Source organism: Babylonia areolata, chromosome 7 (assembly GCF_041734735.1).
Source record: "Babylonia areolata isolate BAREFJ2019XMU chromosome 7, ASM4173473v1, whole genome shotgun sequence".
In the NCBI taxonomy this organism is placed as follows: domain Eukaryota; kingdom Metazoa; phylum Mollusca; class Gastropoda; order Neogastropoda; family Buccinidae; genus Babylonia; species Babylonia areolata.
Window position 1 is genome coordinate 31,363,449 of NC_134882.1, and position 27,500 is coordinate 31,390,948.

General features: G+C 46.5%; 1 protein-coding gene across 1 annotated transcript in view; it reads left to right on the plus strand.

Moving 5' to 3' along the window:
- The window catches only part of LOC143283963 (extracellular matrix protein 3-like), a 290,875-nt gene that overhangs the window by 11,920 nt on the left and 251,455 nt on the right, over positions 1-27,500 (plus strand). Inside the window, 12 exon segments of the mRNA XM_076590437.1 lie at positions 693-1,019; positions 1,603-1,788; positions 3,339-3,719; positions 9,538-9,750; positions 10,996-11,250; positions 12,511-12,780; positions 13,860-14,861; positions 19,224-19,508; positions 21,822-22,339; positions 23,072-23,393; positions 24,582-24,830; positions 26,050-26,251. Of these exon segments, the coding sequence (XP_076446552.1) occupies positions 693-1,019; positions 1,603-1,788; positions 3,339-3,719; positions 9,538-9,750; positions 10,996-11,250; positions 12,511-12,780; positions 13,860-14,861; positions 19,224-19,508; positions 21,822-22,339; positions 23,072-23,393; positions 24,582-24,830; positions 26,050-26,251 (4,210 nt within the window).

Consider the following 27,500-nt stretch of genomic DNA (forward strand, 5'->3'; position numbering starts at 1 on the left):
GGTCTTGGCGGCAGCGATAAGGTCTTTAAATCCCTACCCATAGGCAACAGTTTACCTAGTTTCGGTCCTGGCGTCAGCGATAAGGTCTTTAAATCACTACCCATACACTTTCCAAAGTTTCAGTCTTGACGTCAGCGATAAGGTCTTTAAATCCCTACCCATAGGCTACACTGTACCTAGTTTCGGTCTTGGCGTCAGCGATAAGGTCTATAAATCCCTACCCATAGGCTACGTCTACACTTTCCCAAGTTTGGGTCTTGACGTCAGCGATAAGGTCTTTAAATCCCTCCCCATAGGCTACACTTTCCCAAGTTTCGGTCTTGGCGTCAGCGATAAGGTCTTTAAATCCCTACCCATATGCTACACTGTACCTAGTTTCGGTCTTGGCGTCAGCGATAAGGTCTTTAAATCCCTACCCATATGCTACACTGTACCTAGTTTCGGTCTTGGCGTCAGCGATAAGGTCTTTAAATCCCTACCCATAGGCTACACTGTACCTAGTTTCGGTCTTGGCGTCAGCGATAAGGTCTTTAAATCCCTACCCATAGGCTACACTGTACCTAGTTTCGGTCTTGGCGTCAGCGTTAAGGTCTTTAAATCCCTACCCATAGGCAACAGTTTACCTAGTTTAGGTCCTGGCGTCAGCGTTAAGGTCTTTAAAACCCAGTACCCGCACCGCTTCTCCCCAACAGACCCTGGTGAGGATCAAAGAGGGGAACGAGAACGAGAAGCCGGCGCCGGCCTTCGACGCCCGCCTGTCGATGGAGGTGGACCAGTTCGTCATGACGGCCCTCACGCCCGAGATCCTGGCCGCCCAGGACGCCGAGACGGACCCGGACCTGATCATCTTCAACGTCTCCAAGCCGCTGCTGCCCGGGGAGGGTCACTTCGTATCCACGGACGACCGGAGCCAGCCCATCACCTCCTTCTACCAGCGGGACCTCCGCCAGCTGAAGATCGCCTACAAGCCGCCCTCCGACGACTCGGATCAGAGGCGGATCGTGGTGGTGGAGTTTCAGGTGAGTGTGTGTGTGTGTGTGTGTGTGTGTGTGTGTGTGTGTGTGTGAGGGGGTGGGAGTGATGGGTTGGGGGTGTGGGGGGTGTGGTGTGTGTGTGTGTGTGTGTGTGTGTGTGCGTGTGTGTGTGCGCGCGCGCGTATGTGTGTGTGTAAAAAAGAGAGGGCGATATTTAAACGCATTGTCCACCGTTTCTCAAAACATGATATTAAGCAAAGAAAAAGAACAATAACAAGCAAAAAACAAAACAACAACAACAACAACAAAAGAGAAAAAAAAGAAAGAAAAAACCTCAACAAAAACAACAAAAAACAAAACAAAACAAAACAAATTTATGCTGCAAGAGGATACCAGTCTATGTAAACAATGACCAGAAGTTTAATTTGCAATGCTATACTTCGAAAAGGCAGAAATTTGCACAAAATATCATTCATCTGATCGCCTTTCCAAGACATTCTGCTATACAGACGAGTAAGCGTGTCGTCAAACAGGTACGAGTCATTATCATCAAAAGTTCAGCAAGCTCTCCACTCTTGAACATCAACATCCACAGGATTGATTATCTTTAAAAAAATTTTTTTCACAGGCTGTGGACTCTGACGGTGATGCCTCGGAGCCGTTCATCCTGATGATCATGGTAAAGCCCATGAACACACTGGCCCCCGTGGTCACCACCAACACGGGTCTCCAGCTGTTTGAGGGTCAAACCCGTGCGTTGCAGGCAGACCGCAATCTGCGCATTTCTGATGAAGACAACCTGGAGGATGTCACAGTATGTTCCTCAGTATTTCTTGATTTTTTTTTATTTTATTTTATTATTTATTTTGTCATACCATATTATGTTTTATTATATCTTATTCATCTATGGGCGAGTGTATGATGTTTTCGGAACTGGAACAGGCCGTAGGGGCTGGGTATAGTATAGACAGTGAACGTGGTGGGTAAGAGGAGAGGGAGCGAGTCCTTCTCAGCAACCGGAATTTCTATGTCATGTTGTCGCCTATCTTGCTGTCGTGTGCCGAAGGATTGACTATGTTCCTGCTAAATCAGAGTTCTGTTTTGGGACATTTGTTGTCTGATTCACTGTTATTCAAGTCTTGATTTTAAAACAAAACAAAAAACGACACCGAAATGTATGTACAGTATGATTGCAGTTACAATACACACGATGACTTAACAGGTCAATGTAAGTAAAACGAATTTGGAATGCGGCTACCACCTTTGAATATTCGGCATGGAACAAGTAGAGTAACAGTTGTTCTGGAACCGACAAGAATGTCTTACACAACTTCAGCGGGTTTGGTGCGTACATAAGTAAAAAAGTGTCGGGGTATAAAGTCTAACAACTTCAAAGAGGACTGCTTTCTTTGTACCGTTCACTTTCCTGCATACCACCCGTAGCGTTGGGAAGTGCTGAGGACTACGATGTCAGGATTTCTATGTTTGCTTCCTCTGGTGACCTACATTCAAGTCGTTAAAAAACCGTTTGCTATAAATTGTTTTAGGGTGAGATAGTAATGGATGTATTGTTTGCGGACAGTAACTTGGAGAGAACCATAGTTACCGAAGACTCGACCTTTTCTGATGTTGTCAGAAATTTCACTCACTCTGACAACTCTGACAAGCTAACAGGCGCAAGGAGTGTATTGCTATGATATGAAATCAATATGAGAATGCTGATATGGTTGTACTGCAACCAGATTTCGTGCTTATCTCCTTTTCTTCAATTCATATGCCAGATAAACAACAACAACAACAAAAAGAATAGCGAGGTATGTGACAGAGTTAGAACTAGCTTTTGCATAATATTTTTGTTGTTGTTGTATTTCTGTTAGTTAAAACTAGCTTTTGTTTTATGCTTTGTATTATATGTCCCACGAAGCGTCAGAATTGAATTGAGATTGTCTGAAGCAAATCATATGAAAACATAGGGCAGTACCCCCCCCCCCACTCCTCCCCATGCCCCCTCCCCCCCCCCCAAAAAAAAAGAAAGTAAAAAAAAAAGAAAGAAAAAAAGTCATGATCCATCTGTTAGCTTTTGTTTTATGCTTTCTGTTAAATGTTCCACGAATCATCAGAATTAAGATTGTTTGAAGCTCACATGAAAACATAGGACAGTACAAAAAAAAAGAGAAAAAAAAGAAAAAAAAAGAAAAAAAAAAAAGAAAAAGGAAAAAAAAAGCATTATCCATCTGTTAGCTTTTGTTTTATGCTTTCTGTTATATCCCCCACGAAGCGTCAAAACTAAGATTGTTTGAAGCAAAATCACATGAAAACATAGTAAGGGCAGTACAATACACACAGCACCATCCATCTGCCCAGGTGTCGGCAGTGGCAGGACTGCGGCACGGCCGACTGATCATCCCGGACGGCCGCAAGTTCTTCACACCGGACGACCTGGAGTCCGGGTCGGTCATCTACGAGCACGACGGCAGCGACACGTATTCGGACAACATCGTGTTCCGCATGACTGACGGCAAGCACGAGGTGGAGTTCCTGTTCCCCGTCTGGGTGTTCCCCGAGGACGACGAGCCGCCCATCCTGAACGTCAACACGGGCCTGGAGATCCAGAAGAAGCAGGTGGTGGAGATCACGCCCTTCGTGCTCAGCGCCACAGACATCGACAGCGACGACTCCACCATCCGTTTCGTGCTGCAGCCGCCATTCTCTGACGAGGGGCAGATTCTGCTGAGGCAGTTCCAGGTAGGAAAGGAGGGCGGGGAGGAAGGGGAGATTCCAAATGGAGAAAGTTTATGAAAACTGTTGGTTGTAAAGTTGATTGATTTTGCGAAGTCATAGGCGATCAGAATGATGGGTTAGGTATCTTAAGCACACTTTTAAGGCAAAAGAAGACACAATTATGCCTAGATACTTCAATATGAGATAAAAGAAAGCCTAAAGTTTACTATGAAGTCAAAATCTGAAAATCGACAACCTGACCCCCACCCTCCTAAAATCGCCGCTAACAACAAAGTTGGTCAGGTGCAAAGCGACTCATTTCGTGATGGAGGGTCACAAATAAGACTGTTTTATCAACAGGGAGTCTTATTTTACAATCTACAGTTTTTATAAACTTTCTCCATTTGGTGTTTTTATAGACTCAGCAGTCATTCTTCTGTCTGAACTGGAATGGCCCAGGCTATAGCTTTCGTCGTTAGAAGCGCAGTATTCTTTGTCTTCATCCATTTTGTTCAACGTGTTCCACCTTCCGCATGTAACATGTTAAAATCAGCAGCGGTGAAACGCTGTCATCCTCGCTTCATCTGTCGTCCACAAGGAAAGAGTTAAAAGCAAAGTCTGGGGAACAAATCAACCTAAGTGCTAATCAGCCCATTTTGCATCCCATAGCCGGTCACCCGCTTGACATAACCTGACGCACCCTTCCATTCACTCCAGTCTTGTTTCACCCAGTCCAACTCAACTTCCAGCTCCGACCCCTACCCAGTACAATCCCGATTCAACCAACAATGGAGTGATGGCCTAGAGGCAACGCGTCCGCCTAGGAAGAGAGAGAATCTGAGCGCGCTAGTTCGAATCACGCATGCACTTAGCGCACGTAAAAGAACCCACGGCAACAAAAGGGTTTTTCCTGGCAAAATTTTGTAGAAAAATCCACTTCGATAGGAAAAACAATTAAAACTGCACGCAGGAAAAAATACAAAAAAATGGGTGGTGCTGTAGTGTAGCGACGCGCTCTCCCTGGGGAGAGCAGGCCGAATTTCACACAGAGAAATCTGTTGTGATAAAAAGAAATACAAATACAAATACAAAATAAGCCAGTCAACGTCCCAAACGCTTCCTTTTTCAGCGAAAGTACCACCCCCTACCACACACCTCCGCTAAACTTCATCCATCCGACCGAGCCGATAATATAAGCCTTTTGAAATTTTGATGGGTTATGTTTTTGCTGTTTAGAGTGATACTTCTCATTTTGTTTCAATAACTGTGGTGAGAATCCTAAAAAATGTCCGAAGCTAAATCACCAGTGTTGTTTTTATTTATTCAATTCTGAAATTATTTGGCAGCGTTTGCTTACAACATGTTTGCGGATCATCACCATTTTGGAGCGTTTTTATGGAAATCATGTCATTTTCTTTCAGATAGAATTTATAAACTGTTTTGCTAGTTGGCCCATTCACACACACACACACACACACACACACACACACACTCTCTCTCTCTCTCTCAGTCAGTTCCTTACAACAGGGCACGCCTCTCGCTCCGCCCCCTCATCCCCGGCGTAACGTCATTTCCGGTACAGAAATGCTAAAGAGAAGAACGAACGTCATCAACTCAAACCGGCGCGCGGCGTGTGCTTGCACTCACACTTTCGCTCTGAAGCGGGGGAAAGTTCTTTGCTTACTCAGGCTGCAGTAATCAAGTTTCAAAGATCTGACGACTCTCTCACTTTCCTTTTCCCTTCCGTTCTTTTTTAGCTGTTTCTTTCTTTCTTTCTTTCTTTCTTATCTTTTCTTTTCTTCTTGTGTCATGTGTACGGTGTGAGTCAATGCAATTACCCAGTTCTTAGTGTGTGTGTGTGTGTGTGTGTGTGTGTGTGTGTGTGTGTGTGTGTTCCTACGTTTGTGTGCGCGCGCCCGCAATCGGATTTGTATATCCCTGTGTGTGTGTGTGTGTGTGTGTGTGTGTGTGTGTGTGTGTGTGTGTGTGTGTGTGTGTGTGTGTGTGCGCTTGCTTGCTTGCTTGCTTCCATTCCTTTTGTTTGCTTGTTCTTTCTTTCTTTCTATCTTTTTTCTTTCCTTTTTTCCCATACTTCTTCCCTTCTCCCCTGTCCACCTTCTTTCTCCTTTATCATGTTCATTCTCCACGATGCAACACATGCTTTTCCTCCTGTCACCCGCGTCACAAAAGATGAGTTCCCTCTGTCACTTGAAGTCACAAAAGATGAGTTCCCTCTGACGTCACAAAAGATGAGTTCCCTCTGTCACTTGAAGTCACACTCTGTCACTTGAAGTCACAAAAGATGAGTTCCCTCTGTCGTCACAAAAGATGAGTTCTCTCTGTCACTTGAAGCACACAAAAGATGAGTTCCCTCTGTCACTTGAAGTCACACTCTGTCGCTTGAAGTCACAAAAGATGAGTTCCCTCTGTCACTTGAAGTCACACTCTGTCGCTTGAAGTCACAAAAGATGAGTTCCCTCTGTCACTTGAAGTCACACTCTGTCGCTTGAAGTCACAAAAGATGAGTTCCCTCTGTCATCACAAAAGATGAGTTCCCTCTGTCATCACAAAAGATGAGTTCTCTCTGTCATCACAAAAGATGAGTTCCCTCTGTCACTTGAAGTCACAAAAGATGAGTTCCCTCTGTCGTCACAAAAGATGAGTTCTCTCTGTCACTTGAAGTCACAAAAGATGAGTTCCCTCTGTCGTCACAAAAGATGAGTTCTCTCTGTCACTTGAAGTCACAAAAAATGAGTTCCCTCTGTCACTTGAAGTCACAAAAATGAGTTCCCTCTGTCACTTGAAGTCACAAAAGATGAGTTCCCTCTGTCGTCACAAAAGATGAGTTCCCTCTGTCACTTGAAGTCACAAAGATGAGTTCCCTCTGTCACTTGAAGTCACAAAAATGAGTCCCTCTGTTACTTGAAGTCACAAAAGATGAGTTCCCTCTGTTACTTGAAGTCACAAAAGATGAGTTCCCTCTGTTACATGAAGTCACAAAAGATGAGTTCCCTCTGACGTCACAAAAGATGAGTTCCCTCCGTCACTTGAAGTCACAAAAGATGAGTTCCCTCTGTCGTCACAAAAGATGAGTTCCCTCTGTTACTTGAAGTCACAAAAGATGAGTTCCCTCTGTCGTCACAAAAGATGAGTTCCCTCTGTCACTTGAAGTCACAAAAATGAGTCCCTCTGTTACTTGAAGTCACAAAAGATGAGTTCCCTCTGTCACTTGAAGTCACAAAAGATGAGTTCCCTCTGTCGTCACAAAAGATGAGTTCCCTCTGTTACTTGAAGTCACAAAAGATGAGTTCCCTCTGTCACTTGAAGTCACGAAAGATCAGTTCCCTCTGTTACTTGACGTCACAGCATACCCGACATGACATGTACCCGTGTCCATTGTTAATATTTCTTTCAACCACCCGCGTTCCCTCTGTCACTTGAAGTCACACAGCATACCCAACATGACATGTACCCGTGTCCATTGTTAATATTTCTTTCAACCCCCCGCGTTCCCTCTGTCACTTGAAGTCACACAGCATACCCGACATGAGATGTACCTGTGTCCATTGTTAATATTTCTTTCAACCACCCGCGTTCCCTCTGTCACTTGAAGTCACAGCATACCCGACATGACATGTACCCGTGTCCATTGTTCATATTTCTTTCAACCACCCGCGTTCCCTCTGTCACTTGAAGTCACAGAATAACCGACATGACATGTTTCAGTTTCTCAAGGAGGCGTCAGATGAATCCATATACGCTGCAGCTTATCTGCCTGACAACGCGATTGCCAGGCCTTGAGTGCATGGGTATAAATATGTGCGTGTGTGTGTGCGTGAATGACGCGCGCGCGTACCTGTGAGAGTGGATTTCTTTTACACTTTTTTGCAAGAGAACAAGAAGTTTGTTGCCTTGGCTTCTTTCTGAGTGCGGCCAAGTGCGTGCTGCACACAGGACCTCGCTTTATCGTTTCACCCGAATTACCAGACGCTCAGGTTTTATTTTCTAGTCAAATTTGGGAGAAAGGTCAGAGCGAGAGCGGGGGATTCGAACCCAGGCCTTCACGGACATGGCATTGGCAGATAAACGTCTTAACTATTCTGCCACCTTGCTCTTTTCCACCCAGGTCCAGGGTGTGACTGACGGTGATGACGTTGATGTGGATCGTGAACAATGATGATGATTATGCTGAGGATGATGATGATGGTGCTATGCTTTATGAGGACGATAGGGTGTCCATCAACCTTTTCACCCAGGCACAGGAGAGGGGATAATGATGAGGGGTAATAGTATGGTGGTGGTCTGGTGATGATGATGTTGATTATGAGACTCATGATGATGACAGCACGCTGCTGTCTGACGACCTGTTCCTGTGTCCATGTTCGAATCCAGACCCTCACCCACATTGTATTGGTAGACAAGGCACCGTGGCTCCTTTCACACACAACATCTCCCCAAGTCCACCCCATGTCCAGGAGTTAAGGGCCGAAACACTTGACTGAGGGGGGCTTCTTCTCTGAAGACCTTGTGCTGTCCAGCTCTTCCTAGAGTATCTCACCACTGATCACACACGACCTGCTCCTGTGTCCATGTTCAAACCCAGACTCTCGCGGAAATTGTATTAGCAGAAAAGCCACCTTGGCTCCTTTCACACACGACCTGTTCCTGTGTCCATGCTCGAACCCAGACACTCACGGACATTCTACTGGCAGAAAAACCACCGTCCCCAGTCTGCTGGTAGTTCCCACTCCCGGTTTGGCGAGGTGTCTCTGGTGGAAATGGAAAGAGGACACAGGACTGCCATCAACAGTCAAGACCCCCCCACCCCATCCCCATCTTCCCTTTGTTACCCTTTCCCCCTCCCTCCGTATTCCTTGCCCTCTGGCCTAAACCCCCCTTCCCCTGTGTGCCACTTTCCACGTGTGGGAGAAAAGGACTTTTCTTCAGTCGCCGAGGTGTTGCCATCGTAGTGTCAACAGTCAAGGTGAAAGACTTGGAACACCTGCAGTTGTTTTGTTGTTGTGATTTTGTGTGTGTGTGTGTGTGTGTGTGTGTGTGTGTGTGTGTGTGTGTGTGTGTGCGCGCGCGCGCGTTTAATTTGACTATCATCATTTATTTATCATTTTCATATCAAACTTTATTAACTTGATATCATCAACGTAACAGTCACAGCGCATATCCTTGAAATAAAACGTTATTATTTTTCACTCACTTCTTCCTGATGTCCTCTGTAGGAGAGGAGAGGCTCTTACTTCTAAAGGAGTGGAACACCCAGACGGACAACAAGCTGTTCCAAATCCGTCCAGACCTAAAAGAAACCCTCCCATCGGTGGTGAAGAATAGAAAGGAGTCTGTGCTGTGCAGACTGCGCGCGGGGCACACTTAAACATTTTTTTTTAATTTTTTTTTTTTTTTTACTCATTGTTACTTGTTGAAGGGGGAAGAGGCCCCTCTATGTATTCCCTGTGATGAGCCTCTCACCATGAAACACGTGCTCCTTGACTGTTGGGATCTGCATGACGTAAGACACAGACATTACACGGCGGCTTCTCTGAAGACTTTGTTTCGTGATGTCCCTCCGTGGACGCTGATGGACTTCTTGAAAGAAGTAAACATTTTTAATCAGATTTGAAGGTTTTAAACTATGGAAGATTTTTTAAACTCTGAATGGATAGCTTAAAGCTGTGACTATTTTTTTTTATTGGATTTTTTCCCCTTGACTTGTAGTAGGTATTAACGTGGCAATAGCCTTGAGATAGCCTCAGTGGTCGGCGAGGCTCTAAGCACCATAATTTGATTGAGTTTACTTCTAAAGTAGGGCGCTGTTTCCACCCATGTCCAGGCTCCAGACGACCCCGAGACGTGGACCCTGGAGAACGGGGTGTACGAGAAGGTGGTCAAGGAGTTCACGCAGAACGACATCATGGACGGCAAAGTGTTCTACCGCCACGTTGGGCCTCACCGCAACGACTTTGTCCTGGACCACATCTATTTCCACCTGGAGGATGGCGCCACCCCTCCCAACGAGTCGGACCTCAAGGAGTTCATTGTGAAGGTGAGGGAGGTGGGAGAGGAAGGGGGAGGAGGAGGGGGAGGAGGGGTGTGGGTGGGGGGTCAGGGTGTGTGTGTGGAGTTGTGTGGTGGGTTGATTTGTGGTGGGTTGGGTTTGGAGTTCGTGTGTGTTGGTGGTGGGTGGTGGCTGGTGGTGGTGAGGGGTGGGTGAGGGGGGAGTGAATAGAATAGAATAGAATATTTTATTGTCATAAAATCTTATTGTTCATAAGACACAATGAAACATAGACATGAGCACATGATCACGTGTGTGTGTGTGTGTGAGTGTGTGTGTGTGTGTGTGTGTGTGTGTGTGTGTGTGTGTGTAGGGTGGGTGATTGGGTAGGATTGGGTAGGTGGGGTTGGTGGGGAGTCTGTGTGTGTGTGTGTGTGTGTGTGTGTGTGTGTGTGTTGAAGAGGGGTCTGTGTGTGCGTGTGTATGTGTGTGCGTGCGTGCGTGTGCGTGTGTGTCTGTGTGTGTGTGTGTGTGTGTGTGTGTGAAGGGGAATGTGTGTGTGTGTGTGTGTGTGTGTGTGTGTGTGTGTGTGTGTGTGTGTGTGTGTGTGTGTGCGCGCGCGCGTGCGCGAACGCAACTTCCGCTCTGTCGACTCCTCCCTCTCTCTTCCTGTCTTTCAGCCTGTCAGGTGTCTTCTTTACCTGTTGATTGGATGTTTATCAAGCTGGATCCTCCCAGTTCAGAAATCATACCGATTGAGGTGAACGAGTGTAAACCAATGTTGTTTCTATCCTATTTTTGTTTCAAAGTATTCATAAAATGTCGGTTTGTGATGCTCCACTGTTTTTCATGTTACTTATTAACACACTTGGGCACTGGCAGCTGAAGAAAACGTTTTTTTCTTCTCTCTCTCTTGATGAGATGAAAAATGCGCGGGAGGAAGAGAAAGATTATGTCGCAAGACAGTCGCTCTCTGTTTTGCTTTTTTTCGATACCAATTGACGGCCAATATTGTCAAGCATACAGAAAATGATCCTTTGTCACATTAGACAAATCAGTCTCGTATGTCACAAGACTGCTCTCTGTTTTGCTTATTCATACCGAATAGACAGCCAGAATTGTCAAGCATACAGAATATATTTTGTCACATTTTCAGTTGTTTAGTTAACTGAAAGGACGCTTCATTCCCAAAAGAATTCTTCTTCTTCTTCGTTCGTGGGCTGCAACTCCCACGTTCACTCGTTTGTACACGAGTGGGATTTTTACGTGCCTGACCGTTTTTACCCCCGCCAGGTGGCCCCAGTGGACGACCAGCTGCCTTACCTTTACCCGGGCACCACCCTGGAGATGGACGTGGACGAGTTCGAGCTGACGGAGTTCAGACGCAAGGTGCTCCGCTACACGGACGACGACACAGACGACCGCGACATCAAGTTCCACATCACTGTCCCGCCCTTCGACACCGACGTCAACACGCCCATGGAGGCTGGGGACATCGTGCTGTGTGAGGATGACGTGCTGCCCATCAACTTCTTCACCCAGGCACAGGTCAGAGGGTGGTGACGATGGTCGTGGTGGTGGTGGTGTGTGTGTGGGTGTGGGATGGGGGTGGGGTGGCGGTGACGATGATGATGTTGGCGTTATGCTGATGGTGATGATGGTGGTGGTGGTGGTGATGATGGTGGTGGTGATGACATCACCACTGCTCGAGGGTGGAATGGCGCCAATCAGCTTCTTCACTCAGGCACAGGTGAGAGGATGGTGACGATGGTGGTGGTGGTGGTGATGGTGTTGATATTGGCGTTATGCTGACGGTGATAGTGATGATGATGGTGGTGGTGGTGATGATGATGGTGGTGGTGGTGGTGACAGTGGTGGTGATGATAGTGGTGTTGGTGGTGGTGATGATGATGGTGGGTGGTGGTGACGGTGTTAATATTGGTGTTATGCTGATGGTGGTGGTGGTGATGATGATGGTGGTGGTGGTGATGGTGGTGACGATGGTGGTGGTGGTGGTGGTGGTGATGATGATGGTGGTGGTGGTGATGGTGGTGACGATGGTGGTGGTGGTGGTGGTGATGATGATGGTGGTGATGATGGTGGTGGTGGTGATGATGATGGTAGTGGTGGTGATAATGGTGGTGGTGGTGGCGATGATGGTGGTGACGATGGTGGTGGTGGTGGTGATGATGATGGTAGTGGTGGTGATAATGGTGGTGGTGGTGGCGATGATGGTGGTGGTGGTGGTGACGATGATGATATTGGCGTTATGCTGATGGTGATGCCGTTGATGTAGATCGTGAACAATGGTGATAATTATGCTGAGTATGGTGATGATGGTACTGTGCTTTACGAGGACGATGTGGTGTCCATCGAATTTTTCACCCAGACACGGGATAGGGGATAATGGTGAGGGTACGGTGGTGGTCTGGTGATGACGATGATGTTGATTATCATACTATTGCTGCTGCTGCTGATGATGATCACTTCATACTGTGTGAGGATGATATAGTGCCAATTAGCTCCCTCACTCATCCACAGATGAGGTGATGGTCAGGACAGAGGTTATGACGATGACGATGATGGTAATACTGATTACATGTATGCTGCATAAAGATGATGTGATGTCGATCAACTTCTTCAGACAGATTGGATGAAGATGACGACAGTAGTTGATGAAGATGATGATGATGATGATGAAGAAGAAGAAGAAGATGCTGATGATGCTGATGATGATGCTGAGGTTGTCTACAACACGTTGTACTGTGTAGAAAAATAAAGCTGCTGTGTATTGATCTACGTCCCCAGGTGAACCACCGCAAGGTGTGCTACAAACCGCCGGGCAGCGAGCTGGGCGTGGTGCCTCGCATCCTGCAGTTCTTCTTCGACGTGGAGGACGCCTCCAGCAACGTGCTGCCCAACCAGCGGTTCACGGTGATGCTGCAGCCCGTGGACAACCACCCGCCCATCATCACCAACGCAGGCATCCGCGTGGACGAAGACAGCAGTGTGGTGCTGACTCCTGACATCCTGAACGTGGAGGACCCGGACTCTGATGAGGACGACCTGCAGTTTGAGGTGAGGGGGGAGGGGGGTTGGTTCTGGCTTGCCTGGTGGTGGATCTTTTTTGCGGTTTGTTGATTAACAGTGGGGAGTGATGGCCTAGAGGTAACGCGTCCGCTTAGGAAGCAAGAGAATCTGAGCGAGCTGGTTCGAATCACACCGGCAGTCGCCAGTATTTTCTCCCCCCTTCCACTAGACCTTGAGTGGTGGTCTGGGCGTTAGTCATTCGGATGAGACGATAAACCAAGGTCCCATGTTCAGCATGCATTTAGCGCACGTAAAAGAACCCAGGGCAATTAAAGAGATGTCTAGCAAAATTCTGTAGATAAATCCACTTGGATAAAAACAAACAAAACAAATAAAATTGTAGGCAGTAAATTATAAAAAAAAGAAGAAAAAAAGGGTGGCGCTGTCAGTATAGCGATGCGTTGTCCCTGGGGAGAACAGCCCGAATTTCACACAGAGAAATATGTTGTGACAAAAAGAGTAATACAAATACAAGTGTTATCGCTGTTGTTTACTATTGGTACTGTACTTCACACTGAAATATTGTATCCTATTTTGCTTGCATAAGGACTTGGTAAACCTATACACTTTAGCCAGAACAGATATGAGCGAGTGCAGAGTTTTGGTTTCATTTTAACGTATTGATGTCCGTGCAAATTACAAATCACTTCATAAGGGAGAGAAGAAAAACTTTACAAAATTTCCCGAAAGATATCAATGATTTAAATTGTGCGTGGTCTGAAACAATCGTGGGTGATGTGATATTTTCAGACTTTTTCTTCCTTTCTTTTTTTTCCCCCAATTCTTTCTTTTCTTTTTTAATACTTGAATTTTGTGTGGATTGAGCGAGACAACTGAGTGAACTGGCCTTTTCAACGTTGTTTTGATTGATCTTTGAACATTAGAATTCTTCGACTGGTTTTAAGAACTGACAGGTATTCAGCCCTGAATTAACCCCTTCACGGTCGGCTGGACTGTAAGCAACATGATCAGATTAAACTTTGCAAACATCGTGCGAATGATTTTATCACAGTTTTTATAGCAGTGAACAGAAAGCTGTGAACAGTTTCTGTGTGATGACTGTGCAGGTTGTGGAAACCCCGTTGCACGGAGTCTTCAACTTCGACGAGGTGCCCATGGAGGTTGGCGACGTCTTCACGAGGAAGGACCTGTACGACGGACGCATGTCTTACGGCAACGTAGGGGAAAACGGCGGCAAGGACAACATCGGCCTGGACGTGACTGACGGCGTTCACCACGTGCCCATCAAGATCAACGTCGACATCAAATCCGTGGACGACGAGTCGCCAACCCTCGCTGGCGTCGATGGAGGCATCCTGGCCATCGTCATCGAGGTGGACGAGAACTCCGACGTCACTCTGTCGCCTGAGGATCTCAAAGCTTCCGACCCAGACACGGACGATCTTCTGCTGACCTTCATGCTGGAAGAGGAGCCTTACGAGGGTCTGGTGATGAGGGAGGACCAGCAAACCACGCGGTTCACCCAGGCTGACCTGAGGGAGGGCATGATCAGCTACCTCCACACTGGCGGGGAGGTCGGTCCTGAGGGACGCAGCGACTCCTTCGTCCTGACCTTGACGGACGGCAGGGAGAGCGCCTCCCCCAACGGGGCTCCCTTCGAGAAGATCGTGGTGGAGGTGGTCATCAACCCCGTGGACAGCGAGCCCCCGATCGTCACCCTGGGCCAGCCCTTCGAGGTGCTGGAGAGCGACAAAGCCCCCATCCTCCCCCGACACCTGGACGCCACGGACATTGACACTGAGGACACGGACATCATGTGCATGATCGTTCAGCAGCCCCGCAACGGATACCTGGAGAACGTCGCCCCGGCTCCCGGATCGGAGAAACCGCGAGTGGGAATCCCCGTTTCTTCGTTCACCATTCGTGACATCCGTCTAGGTGTCATCAACTACGTGCAGAGCGTTCACAAAGGGGTGGAGCCCCGCGAGGACCAGTTTTCTTTCCAGTGTTCTGACGGCCTCAACTTCTCCCCCAAGTTTGATTTCCCCATCGATATCTTCCCGACCAATGACGAAGAACCGGAGGTGGCTCTACGAGAATTCATGGTGGTAAGTTGTTGATATTATATAAACATTAACGAGTGAACATGGGAGTTGAAGCCCACGAACGAACGAACCAACGAAGAAGAAGAAGAAGAAGAAGAAGAAGAAGAATACCCTTGGGGTCCTCTTCCTGTTCTGCTGTCTTCATGGGCTGCAGCTCCTACGTTCAATCGTATCTGTGAGTGGGGTATATGACTGTTTTTACCTTCCCGTTCAGGCAGTCATATTCCGTTTTTTTTTTGTTTTGTTTTTTTTTTGTCTCATGATGTCGCTGTCTGTTTCTGTCTCCCGTACTGTGTTTGTCTATCCATTAATGTATTTATCGATGTATCTATCAATTTATCTCCATCTATTGATGAATCTGTCAATTTATGTGGTTGTACTTGTGTCTTTCTTGCTTGTTTCTTGGTGTGTTTTTTTTATAGTTTTGTTTTTTCTATTTGTCTCAGTCTGTGTCTCTGTTTCTTTGTCTGTCTGTCTGTGTGTCTATCCCATCTTCCCCACTCTCTCTCTATCCATTCCTATCTCTCATTTTCCTCTCTCCCACACTCCTCTCTTTCTTCTCCTCCCTCTCTTCTCTCTTTCTCTACCCTTATGTTTTCTATTTTTGTTACGTTTCTTCCCCAAACGCCTTCAAGCCCCAATACGAATCTGCCTAGACAAAAAAAGTAAAAAGTTCCACCACATTTGTCTTCTATCACTTTTCTCCACTGCAGTATTTACTTGTGTTCTGATCTCGCTATCTCTTCTTCACCCTCGGGCCCATAACTAGTCGTTGGGGGAAGCCTGAGGACCGCAGACGCGCCCTCCCTTCTCCATCTGTCTCTGTCGGCAGCCGCCGGTAGCAGCTCACGTGTGTGGAGTCCGGTCCATTGTTTGATGTTCTCATGCCAGTTCTTCCGCTGTCTTCCTCTTCTTCTCTCGCCCTCGATGGTGCCTTGCATGATTGTTTTGGACAGACTGGTGTGTCGAGTGTTGTGTCCAAACCATATCAGCTTGCGTCTCTTCACAGTTGAAAGGAGAGGTTCCTGAGGTCCAGCAAGGTTTCTCTACAACTTTCTTTAAAGCCAGCCATTGCTCTTCTTTTTTTTTTCTTTTTTTTTTTTTTTTGTTGCTGCCCCATCATCTGCACCGTTTCAGTGGCATTACTCCCACGCCGCTCACTTAGATTCCTCCATACACGGCCACACCCTGGTTCGTCCGTCACAGTTCCAGCGTCGGCAGTCCGCAGGGAACCATCGATATTAGGTCGCCGGGATGCCACACACTAGATGAGACCCTGCACTGCTGCTGAGTCACTTCGGTGGTGTTCTGTGGTGCCTGTTCTGACTTAACGTACTTAGGAACACCATCTAGTAAGCCCCCTACTAACGACAATAATGGCTTAGTCGCGGAGCCAGACCGAGTGAGCGTCCCTCCCAGAGTGGAGACCACCACCACTGCTCTTCTGTCGGTCTGTCCGTCTGCTTCAGCACACCCTGTTTTCCCTGCACCCCAGTGTGTGTGTGTGTGTGTGTGTGTGTGTGTGTGTGTGTGTGTGTGTGTGTGTGTGAGAGAGAGAGAGAGAGAGAGAGAGAGAGAGAGAATTAATTTTCTGTAATGAGGGAAGTGGGATAATCAATAACATGATTTTTTTCATTTTTCATTTGGCCCTCAGAGAGAGAGAGAGAGAGAGAGAGAGAGAGAGAGAGAGAGACCAACAACACAACAACAACAGTAATCTGTCAATATGTTAATACCAGTTTGTGTTTCCCCTCTTTACTGTCCGTGGATCCGTTCATCTTTCTTGTTATCCCTCCTGCATTGTGTCTTCGCCTTTCTCTCCCCGCCTTCCTTCACTAGTTCCCCCTGACTCTTCCTTTATCCACCTCCTCCAAACTCATTCACAGTTCAAGAAACATTCCATCTTCCCACCATCAGAATAACAAACAACAACTGTAGCAACAGAATAAGAAGAAGGACGTCGGTTTGGTTTTTGGGGGAGTTAAAAATAAGCCTTTATTCCGTTTCTAAACTCACCCTTTGCTTGTCACAAGACTTTTAACTCGATCATGATTCCGACTCATCCAACACACCCACGACAGGTGGTGAAGGCATACAATGTTTGACCCTCCCACCATCAGAATGACAAACAACCGTCGCAACAGAACAAGAAAGAAAGTCATTAATTTTTTTTTAATTATCTTAAATTAAAAAAAAAAAAGCAGAAAAAAAAACCCACACAAAAACCCTTCATTCCGTTTCTGAACTCACCCTTTATCTGTCACAAGAATTTGATTCGATCTTTTTGTTTTGTTTCTTGCATTGAAGTTTATATCTCCCACATTGAAACGTTATCATCATCATAACCAGAATTTTACACAGTTCGTATTATATATATATATATATATATATATATATATATATATATATGACCAAGCGCGCTATGCTTGCTCCAAAACCGCTCACACACAAGCTAAAGCAGGCGACGTTTTCCCTCCTTACCGGCGCCCAGACTTGTGTGACGTCACTCCGCTTACATCATTTTGTCCTAGCCAGACCACCTGCTCGGCCAGTGTCGCATCGCGGTACGTCATTGGCTGAGAGCAAACTTGTGTTTCTGTTCCACCGTAATTAATTAATACCTCTTTTGTCAGATCAGTAAACTACAAGTATTATATACTGGCAGAATCGTCGCAATTCCATCTTCAAATCTATTCCATTTATGTTTGCCTACGTTAAAGTGATTTAACGCAGTTTGTAATTTTCAGCGACGAGCTCGTTAAAACTGACCCTGTTCAGGTGACTTAAATTAAGATTATAAATTCATCTTAAATAATCAACACTTCATTTTATACTCATTATAAAGTAGGTGTTGAGCTCTTTCTTTTGCAACTTATCCGACGTAAATCGGTTCAGGAATCATTTAAAAATGAACACCTTTAAACAAACACAATTGTCATCGGATTCTCCGTGATTAGTGACGATCTGCTCGCAAGCACACGTGACGGACTTTGCGGTCCGCTAAACTTGCATAAATTGGCACAGTGAGTGATGAGTGGTCATTTCATACCTGGTCAGTCATCTGACCAGAGCTGTCTCTCTCTCTCTCTCTTGCTGCGTTGAGCAGTGTGTTGTGTCATGTGTGTCCCCACAACGGCTGACACTTCGCTACGCTACGTATCGCTGTAAGTACTAGTGTGTAGTATTCTGTTGAGGTGATTACAAGATAGTGTTGGATTAATACCAGTTATTGGTTAAAGCCACCTGGTATGTATCAGTCTGTTAACTGTAATTTAGTTATCATGCTCTCTCCTATACGGCTTACTCCAGTATAGTGCAACATGATAAACTGATTCATTTGAGTCACTTTGACACAGTATAAGCTTTATCTAATCTATACTGTCAGTGTACTTCCACCAAGTCAGCATCGCTTCAATCACTTTAACTGAGCTATTTAAATGTATTAGAAATGTCATTTGATGTCAGCGTTTGGTCTTCACACACATGCATTATGTTGTTGCGTATCCCAAACCCGAGTGATAGTCTTTCCATGTATACATGTGCTTTACTATTCACTTGTGCTGACATGTTGTGCTTATGACATTTGTTTGTGTCATTCCAGGCACTGTCTTCTTCTTAGTTCTTCTCTTCTATTGTCTTCTTCTCATTACTTCTTCTCTTAATTCTTCTCCTTTAGTTTATAACTATTGTAAATAAACCAATAGAAAACCCCATTTGTGACTGGCCTCTATATGTTCCTGGCCTGTGCGTGGGATCTTGTCTATCCTTTCATTCAATCAATCATTTAGTTAAGTCTTTTGTGCCGTACCCTATTAGAAACTCTCGGGACACGGCCACACACACACACACACACACACACACATATATATATATATATATATCTGTCAGAGAAGACGAAATACAGCATTTAGCACATTAAACAGTTGCTAAGTACTGCATTACAGCAGCAATTGATTTGCAAGTGTATCTGTATTTTCATAACATATCATAATAAAGAAGATGCAAGCACAAAACAAGCAAACATTCCGATTCACCCCAATACACACACGACACACATCCCTTGTTACAATAACTCAACTCGATCATTATTCCGGTTCACACAACATGAACACCCACACGACATGCACGCCTTGTCACAAGAACTCTGACTCGACCATGATTCAAGTTCACACAATACCCCCACAACTCGACCATGATTCAAGTTCACACAATACCCCCACAACATGCACGCCTTGTCACAAGGACTCTTACTCGATCATGATTCAAGTTCACACAACACCCCTACAACATGCACGCCTTGTCACAAGGACTCTAACTCGATCATGATTCAAGTTCACCCAACACAACTCACGACATGTACCCCAGGTGGAAGGCGGGAACCTGATGATCGACCTGCCCATCCTGAACGTCGTGGACGCCGACGAACCTACCAACACCGTGACCTTCGTCATCACCCAGCCTCCCCAGCACGGGCAGATCGTTCGCCAGACGCGGGAGGGCAGCTTCCCCGTGACCAACTTCACCCTGGACGACATCTCCGGAGCCTCCACCATCGAGTACGAGCACGACGACACGGAGACCATCTCGGACAGCTTCGGGTTCAACCTGCTGGACGGCGTGCATAACGTGTCCATGACCGTGCCCATCAAGGTGAGAGAGAGAGAGAGAGAGAGAGAGAGAGAGAGAGGTTTCAGGAGTTTGGGTTCAGCTGGGTTGGGATCTGAGGTTGAGTTTGGGTTGGGTTCTGGGGGGTCTGGCTCCAGCAAGTTTTTAGTTCAGCTGTGGGTTTGATTCAGTTGCGGGTTTGGTCTGAAAAATGGACGTGGGTGTTGGCTTTGCGAGTGAGTTTCCTTGGGTTGAGTTCATTTTGAATGGGTTTATAATCACTGATTGTTTTGTTGTTGTTGTTGTTGTTGTTGTTGATAAATCTGCTTTTTTGCCTTTGTTTCGTTTTCTTACGTTATTTATTTACCGTTGTGTTTGTGTCGTGTCGTGTCGTTCTCTTCTTTGAGTTGTGGTACAGTCTGTTGTTTTGTTCAAAGCTGTATTGTCTGTTTTGCTGTTCACGGTCTGTTTACTTTGTTGTGCTCCCTTACTTCCGCTGTTTTGCACTGGTTCCTTTTCTTCTGTTTCACTTTCTGTTTGTGTTGTATTGATATGTAACATGTGTGAATGTGTGTCTTCATGTTTTACATTTATTTGCTTATCTGTCATCCTTGTTGTCTTATTTATTTACCTATTTATTTATTTATTTATTATATTATTATTATTATTACCTTTTTTCATATTATCATTATTATTTATTTATTTATTTATTTATCTATTTATGTATTTATTTACTTATTTATGTACGCTTATCTATTATTTATCTACCTTTTTTTTTCTCAAGGCCTGACTAAGCGTGTTGGGCTACGCCGCTGGTCAGGCATCTGCTTCGCAGATGTGGTGTAGCGTATATGGATTTGTCCGAACGCAGTGACGCCTCCTTGAGCTACTGAAACTGAAACTGAAACTGATTAACGTTGTGTTGATATTTTGTAGACTGCTATTGTTTTGTCGCCGTTATTTATTTTATTTTATTTTATTTTTTTGTGGTTTTCCTTTCTGTTTTCGTTCCTTGACCTTTGTCCACTGGCTGGCTTTGTCTCCTTCATTTCGTCTTTGTTGTTGAAAAAGGTAACACTGTTTGGGATCATTGTGAATGTCGTGTGTTCAGAACTGTAGGTCTGTGGTATTTGTTGACCTTCTGTGCCGCCTGAAGACTGCTGGCTATTTATGGATGAACTTGTACAATGTCTTAGCCTACGAAAATTAGACCGGTCGTGAGTTTGCGTTGGCTTTTTCGCCGTTTTTGCTATTTTTTGTTTTCTAATGATTGTCTTCTTCTTCTTCGTTCGTGGGCTGCAACTCCCGCGTTCACTCGTATGCACACGAGTGGGCTTTTACGTGTATGGCCGTTTTTAACCCCGCCATGTATGCAGCCACACTCCGTTTTCGGGGGTGTGCAAGCTGGGTATTTTCTTGTGTACATAACCTGCCGAACGCTGACATGGATTACAGGATCTTTAACGTGCGTATTTGATCGTCTGCTTGCGTATACACACGAAGAGGGTTCAGGCACAAGCAGGTCTGCACATATGTTGACCTAGGAGATCGGATAAATTCTCCACCCTTTACCCACCAGCAGCCGTTGCCGAGATTCGAACCAGGGACCCTCAGATTGAAAGTCCAACGCTTTAACCACTCGGCTGTTGCGCCCGTCTAATGGTTGTCTAATTATAGCTTCTTATAGTACGAAATATTCCTCTTGATACATGTTGTATATATGTGCGTGTGTGTCTGCGCTGCTTGTGTGTATGAGTGTAAGTTTGAGTGTGTGTGTGTGTGTGTGTGTGTGTGTGTGTGTGTGTGTGTGTGTGCGTGCGCGCGCGCGCGCGCGCGTGTATATTGTGTGCTAATGCACGCGAGTGACAATTGTTGAAATAGATACGTTTTTAATGAAAACATTTTGGACCAAAATGATAATGCAGATGTCAAGTTGATCAAAGAAAATTGTAGATTTGTTTTTCATTTAGATCTGTACCAGTTTAAGCCTAACATAATATTATTTACTCGTGAGAAGAAAAAAAGAAGAAAAAAAAGGAAGCACATGAAGTCGTTAACTGTACTGAAATGTTAGTAAGAAAAATAAATGCTTTAGATATCTGATATCGACCCGAAGTCGTTGACTGTGTTAAAAAAAAATCGATTAGGAACATATATGTTTTAAATATCTGATACCTACTCGAAGTCGTTGACAGTGTTGAAAAAATGTTAGTGAGGAGCATATATGTTTTAGATAGCTGATATCAACGTCTGCAGTACTGGATTAAAACGCAGTTTTGAAGATTCAACACCCCCCCCCCCACACACACACACCCTCCCAGCCCCCCATCGTTGACTGAACTTTGTGTGTGGACGTAGGTTTTCCCTGTGGACGACGAGACTCCGCGCCTGACCATCAACAACGGGCTGGAGATGGAGACTGCCGGGGAGACCAAAGTCATCACCAACGACCTGCTAAAGGCCGAGGACCTCGATTCCAACGACGCCAGCCTGGTGTACATCATCCGCCAGAAGCCCAAGTTCGGCTACCTGCACAAGGTGGACCCCGACTCGGAGTCGACGAACCTGACCCAGGGCATGAACTTCACGCAGAGGGACATCGACGTGAGGACCATCCACTACACCCACACGGGCATCGGAGGCGTGCGAGACCTCATCAAGCTGGACGTTACGGACGGGCTGAACCCGCTGATTGACCGCTACTTTTACGTGACGGTGGAGGGCTTGGACATGGTGTACCCCACAGTCATCAACAAAGGGGTGGAGCTGCCGGAGGCGGGTACGGCCATCCTGACCACAGACCTGCTCAGCGGCGCCGACCTCAACACCCCTGATGAGAACCTGCAGTTCATCATCACTCGAGCACCTGCCAGAGGGTAAGTGGGGAAGGGATGGAAAGTTTTGTGTGTTTATACTGACAGTCCAGCGTCACACGTTTTTTTTTTTTTTTCTCTTCGCTTCTTCTTCTTTTTCTCCTTTTTTCTTGTTTGTGCTGGCGTAAACATATTCATCAATCAAAATGTAATTTTTCTACATGATTTTGTCAAGGACAACTCTGGTTTTTTTTCCCCTGCCACTTTCTCTCCGTCCATATCTCTACCTCTCCTTCTCTGCTTTCTGCCTGTCTGTCTGTCTGTCTCAGAAAATAAACACTATCAATTCAGCATTTATTTTGTGGCTAATGATCGGGCTTATACTTTATGTTGACTAGGATTGTTGAGGTCATGCTTCACACACACACACACACACACACACACACACACACACACACACACACACAAACACACACAACACACACAAACACACACACACACACACACACACACACACACACATACACACCAAACCAACTGACAAACCAACCAACACCATCCGAAGACTTAAGTACGACAAGAAAATGTCCATTCACAAGACATCAGGCAGATACGAGGCCTACGTCAATGTGACAGAATAAACACTTCATGGAAAAAACCCTCACACACGCACACAACAAAAAAACCAACGAACAAAAACAACAACAAACCCCCCCAAAAAAATCAACAACTAAAACCAACAAAAACCCCACAAAAACCCCACAAAAACCCCCCACCCATTTCCTCTCCTTCCAGTTACCTGGAGAGTTCAGACAGACCCGGGGTGCCCATCACGGCCTTCTCCCAGCTGGAGCTGGCCGGCAACAAGATCCGCTACGTGCACACCTCGGGCGACGAGATGAAGATGGACTCCTTCGAGTTCGAGGTGACGGACGGCTTCAACCCCGTAGCCAGGACCTTCCGGATCTCCCTCAGCGACGTGGACAACCGGAAGCCCGTGGTGATGTTCCAGAAGCTGCACCTGAAGGAAGGGGACCAGAAGCTGATCACGCCCTTCGAGCTGAAGGCCGAGGACCGCGACACGCCCGATGAGAGCCTGACGTTCACCGTCACACAGGTGAGAAGATCAGTATGGAGGCGTGGGGCTTTCAGATCTGGAGCCAGTTGCATTGCTCGGACGGGAGAGCCTGGTGTGGTCGTAACGCGCTACTAACTGTGTGTAGTATGGAACTGACCAATGGCGTAGTTCGGTCAACGTAGGCATTTAGTCACGTGTAACTGTCAAAAAGTTAGAACCAAGCAATGCAACTGGCTCCAGGCCTTTTCCCAACCCATGTGTATTGAGCAGAAGAAGAATATGCAGGCGTGCGCTTTTGTTGTATTACCTGAGCGGGATATTGTTTATCCGTCCTTCCAGCCAGATATCTTGCCATCCACATGTATTCCAGTTTGTGCTATCTTGTCGTGAACGTGATTACAGAAATGATCTTTTCAGGTGCAAGCTTTGCATCTGAAGAGTACGAGTTTAAGGGGTTTTCAAGTGGAAGTGTTTGATTGTCGTTTTCTGTTTGTGAGTTCGCTTTGAATTTTGCTGCAATGACAAGGGTTAATGCTGAATGTTGTCCAGTCTGCACGTTATTTAGTCTTGTGATATAACATCCGGAAATTTTTTTGTTCGTTCATTGAGAGAGAGAGAGAGAGAGAGAGAGAGAGAGAGAGAGACAGAGACAGAGACAGAGACAGAGACAGAAAGACAGACAGAGACAGAGACAGAAAGACAGAGAAAGGGACAGACAGACTAATATCAGACAGAGAAAGGAAAGAAGTAAGTCAAGTTCCTAATCTTTGCACATTAAAAAAAAACAAACAACAACAACAAAAACCAAAAAAACCTCACCCCATCACTGGCGCTTTCACTCAGCAGACACCCTTTTATATGAGTGAGTGAGTAAAGATAGTTTCAGATTTTGTTGGTTGTATTTCTGATTGTGAACTATTCATGATTAAGTGCCACGACTTCTGTGCGTGTGTGTGTGCGCGCGTGCTTGTGTGTATTGTGTGTGTGTGTGTGTGTGTGTGTGTGTGTGTGTGTGTGTGTGGTGGGGTGGGGTGGGGTTGGGGTGAATAATTTTTGATAGTTTTTAGTGTATTGTTTCAGTTTTTCCTTTTTGATATTTACGTATGTGTTCTGTTGGTAAAAGCCTAGGTCTTGTTTTCAAGATTAGGCGTAAATGCTCATAAAAATAATAACAATGATAATAACAATAATGATGATAATATCTTTTACCTTGCCCGCGCACTGAAGGCTCCGATCCACGGTCTGCTGTTGTACAACACCACCCGCAGGGTGTCCGTCTTCACCATGGAGGACCTGAACGACAACCTCATCAGCTACCAGCACGACCAATCAGAAACGCTGGAGGACAGTTTCTCCTTCACTGTCACCGACGGTACGCACTCCGACTACTTCGTTTATCCAGACACCACGGCCCCTACCCGCAGGCCCCAGACCATGGATATTGAGATCATTCCTGTGGACAACGGAATACCTCAGGTGAGAGACAGTCATCGCCGAATTTTTGACTGTGATTTTAAACTTCAGGTTTTGTTTTTAATACGGTGTCATATTGCACTGCGTTGCATTGCATTTGTATTGTATTCAAAGAGTGTGAAATGGGTTCGTGTGGCACTGCGTTGCATTGCGATACGTTGCAGTTTGTTGTATTGCAATTTGAAAGATGACAAGATTGCATTGTACTGTACTGTATGTATGTATGATAGTCAGTCGTGTTCGACTTTGACCATCAGAACAGCAGAGGAGGCATCAACTGCTATCCCAACTGTCTGGGCAAGACTTTGATTATAGTGGAGAGTCTTGCCCAAGTTACATCCGCACTCTCTCGGCCAAGACGCTTTTAGGACAGTCGGCGTAGGGATGGTTCCCAAAGGCCAACTAGCCCCCAAGGGTGCAGCATTAAGAACCAGTGCAATTTTGCCTCCTTTGTATTCAAAGGGTGAAATGGGTTCGTGTGGTATTGCGTTGCGTTGCGCTGCATTGCAACGTATTGTATTGCAATTTGAAAGATGAGAAGATTGCATTGTCCTGTACTGCACCACGTTCCATCTTGACGCATCGCTTCGCACTGCATCTCAACACCTAGTGCTGCTGCATGCCGCGCTCTGCAACACTTTTCTCACCGCACTGCATTGAACACAGAGGAAGGTGGCAGAATAGTTTAAGACTCGTCAGCCAATACAGAGTCTGTGAGAGTCTGGATTCGAATTGCTCTCTCGCCCTTTCTTCCATCTTTGACTGGAAAAATCGAACTAAGTGTCTAGTCGTTTGGATGAGACGATAAATCGATGTCCCGTGTGCAGCACGCACTTGGCACACTACAAAAAGAAAAAAAACGAAAAAAAAAACCCATGGCAACGAGTGTTGTCCTCTGGCAAAATTCTGATAAGAAATCCACTCGGATAGGGTAAGGCATATGCCTAGCAGATGTGGTATAGCGTATATGGATATATCCGAACGCAGTGATGCTTCCTTGAGAAAATGACCCCCCCATCTCCCCCTCCCCCTCCCCCCCAAAAAAACAAACAAAACAAACAAAAACAAACCCACAACAAAAACAAAACAAAACAAACAAACAACAACAACAACAAAAAAAAAAAACCACACCAAAAAACCCCAACAAAAAACAAAAACGACACTGCTTTGAACAACGACCTTGACCCTTACCGCCAGTTCTCACTGACTTCAACCTTTCCAGGTGAGCATCAACAGTGGGGCCTCCACCCTGTCGGAGCTGGGTGGGGGCACCCTGGGTTTCCAGATCACCCCGCGGGTGCTGAGTGTGGAGGATCGGGACTCCCCGGACGACAGCCTCCTGTACGCCCTGTCCTCGGAGCCCAGCCACGGCTACCTCATCAACAGGGCCCTGGGCAACGTGTCCATCAGCAACTGGACACAGGGTGAGTTGGAAAGGGGGGGGGGTGTGGTGGAGGGGTGTCCTTTTGTCTTGGGTGGTAGGTAGGGTCCTAGGCAACGTGTCCATCAGCAACTGGACACAGGGTGAGTTGGAAGGGGGTGTGGTGTGGTGGAGGGGTGTCCTCTTGTTTTGGATGGTAGGTAGGGCCCAAGGCAACGTGTCCATCAGCAACTGGACACAGGGTGAGTTGGGGTAGGGGGTGGGGGTGGTGGAGGGGGTGTCCTTTTGTCTTGGGTGGTAGGTAGGGCCCTGAGCAACGTGTCCATCGGCAACTGGACACAGGGTGAGTTGGAAGGGGGTGTGGTGTGGTGGAGGGGTGTCCTTTTGTTTTGGATGGTAGGTAGGGCCCAAGGCAACGTATCCATCAGCAACTGGACACAGGGTGAGTAGGGGGTGTGTGTGGTGGAGGGGTGTCCTTTTGTCTTGGGTAGTAGGTAGGGCCCTGAGCAACGTCTCCATCAGCAAGTGGACACAGGGTGAGTGGGGGTAGGGGGTGGTGGTGGTGGAGGGGTGTCCTTTTGTCTTGGGTGGTAGGTAGGGCCCTAGGCAACGTGTCCATCAGCAACTGGACACAGGGTGAGTGGGGGTAGAGGGTGGGGGTGGTGGAAGGTGTCTTTTTGTAGTCTTGGGAGGTAGGTAGGTAGGTAGGTAGGGTCTTGGGTGTTAGTGTCCTTTGTCTTGGGTGGTGGGTAGGGCCCTGGGCAACGTGTCCATCGGCAAATGGACACAGGGTGAGTGGGGTGTGTGGGTGGTGGAGGGGCGTCCTTTTGTAATCTTGGGTGGTGGGTAAGTAGGTAGGTAAATAGAGTCTTGTGTGTTGGTGTTCTTTTGTCTTGGGTGGTGGGTAGGTAGGTAGGGTCTTGGGTGTTGGTGTTCTTTGTCTTGGGTGGTAGGCATGAAGGTAGAAGGGTGTCCTTTTGATGTCTTGGGTGGTGGGTAGGAAGGGTCTTTGGTGTTGGTGTCCTATGTCTTGGGTGGTAGGTAGAGCCCTTGGGAATGCGCCCATTGGCAACTGGACACATGGTGGTGTGGTGTGGTGGAGGAGGGGCGTCCTTTTGTCTTGGGTGGTAGGTAGGTAGGTAAGGTCTTGGGTGTTGGTGTCCTTTGTCTTGGGTGATAGGTAGAGCCCTTGGGAACGTGTCCATTGGCAACTGGACACAGGGTGTGTGGGGGTATGGTGGAGGGTGGTGTGGAGGGGAGGTCAGGTCTTGGGTGGTTGGGTTTTTGTGCGT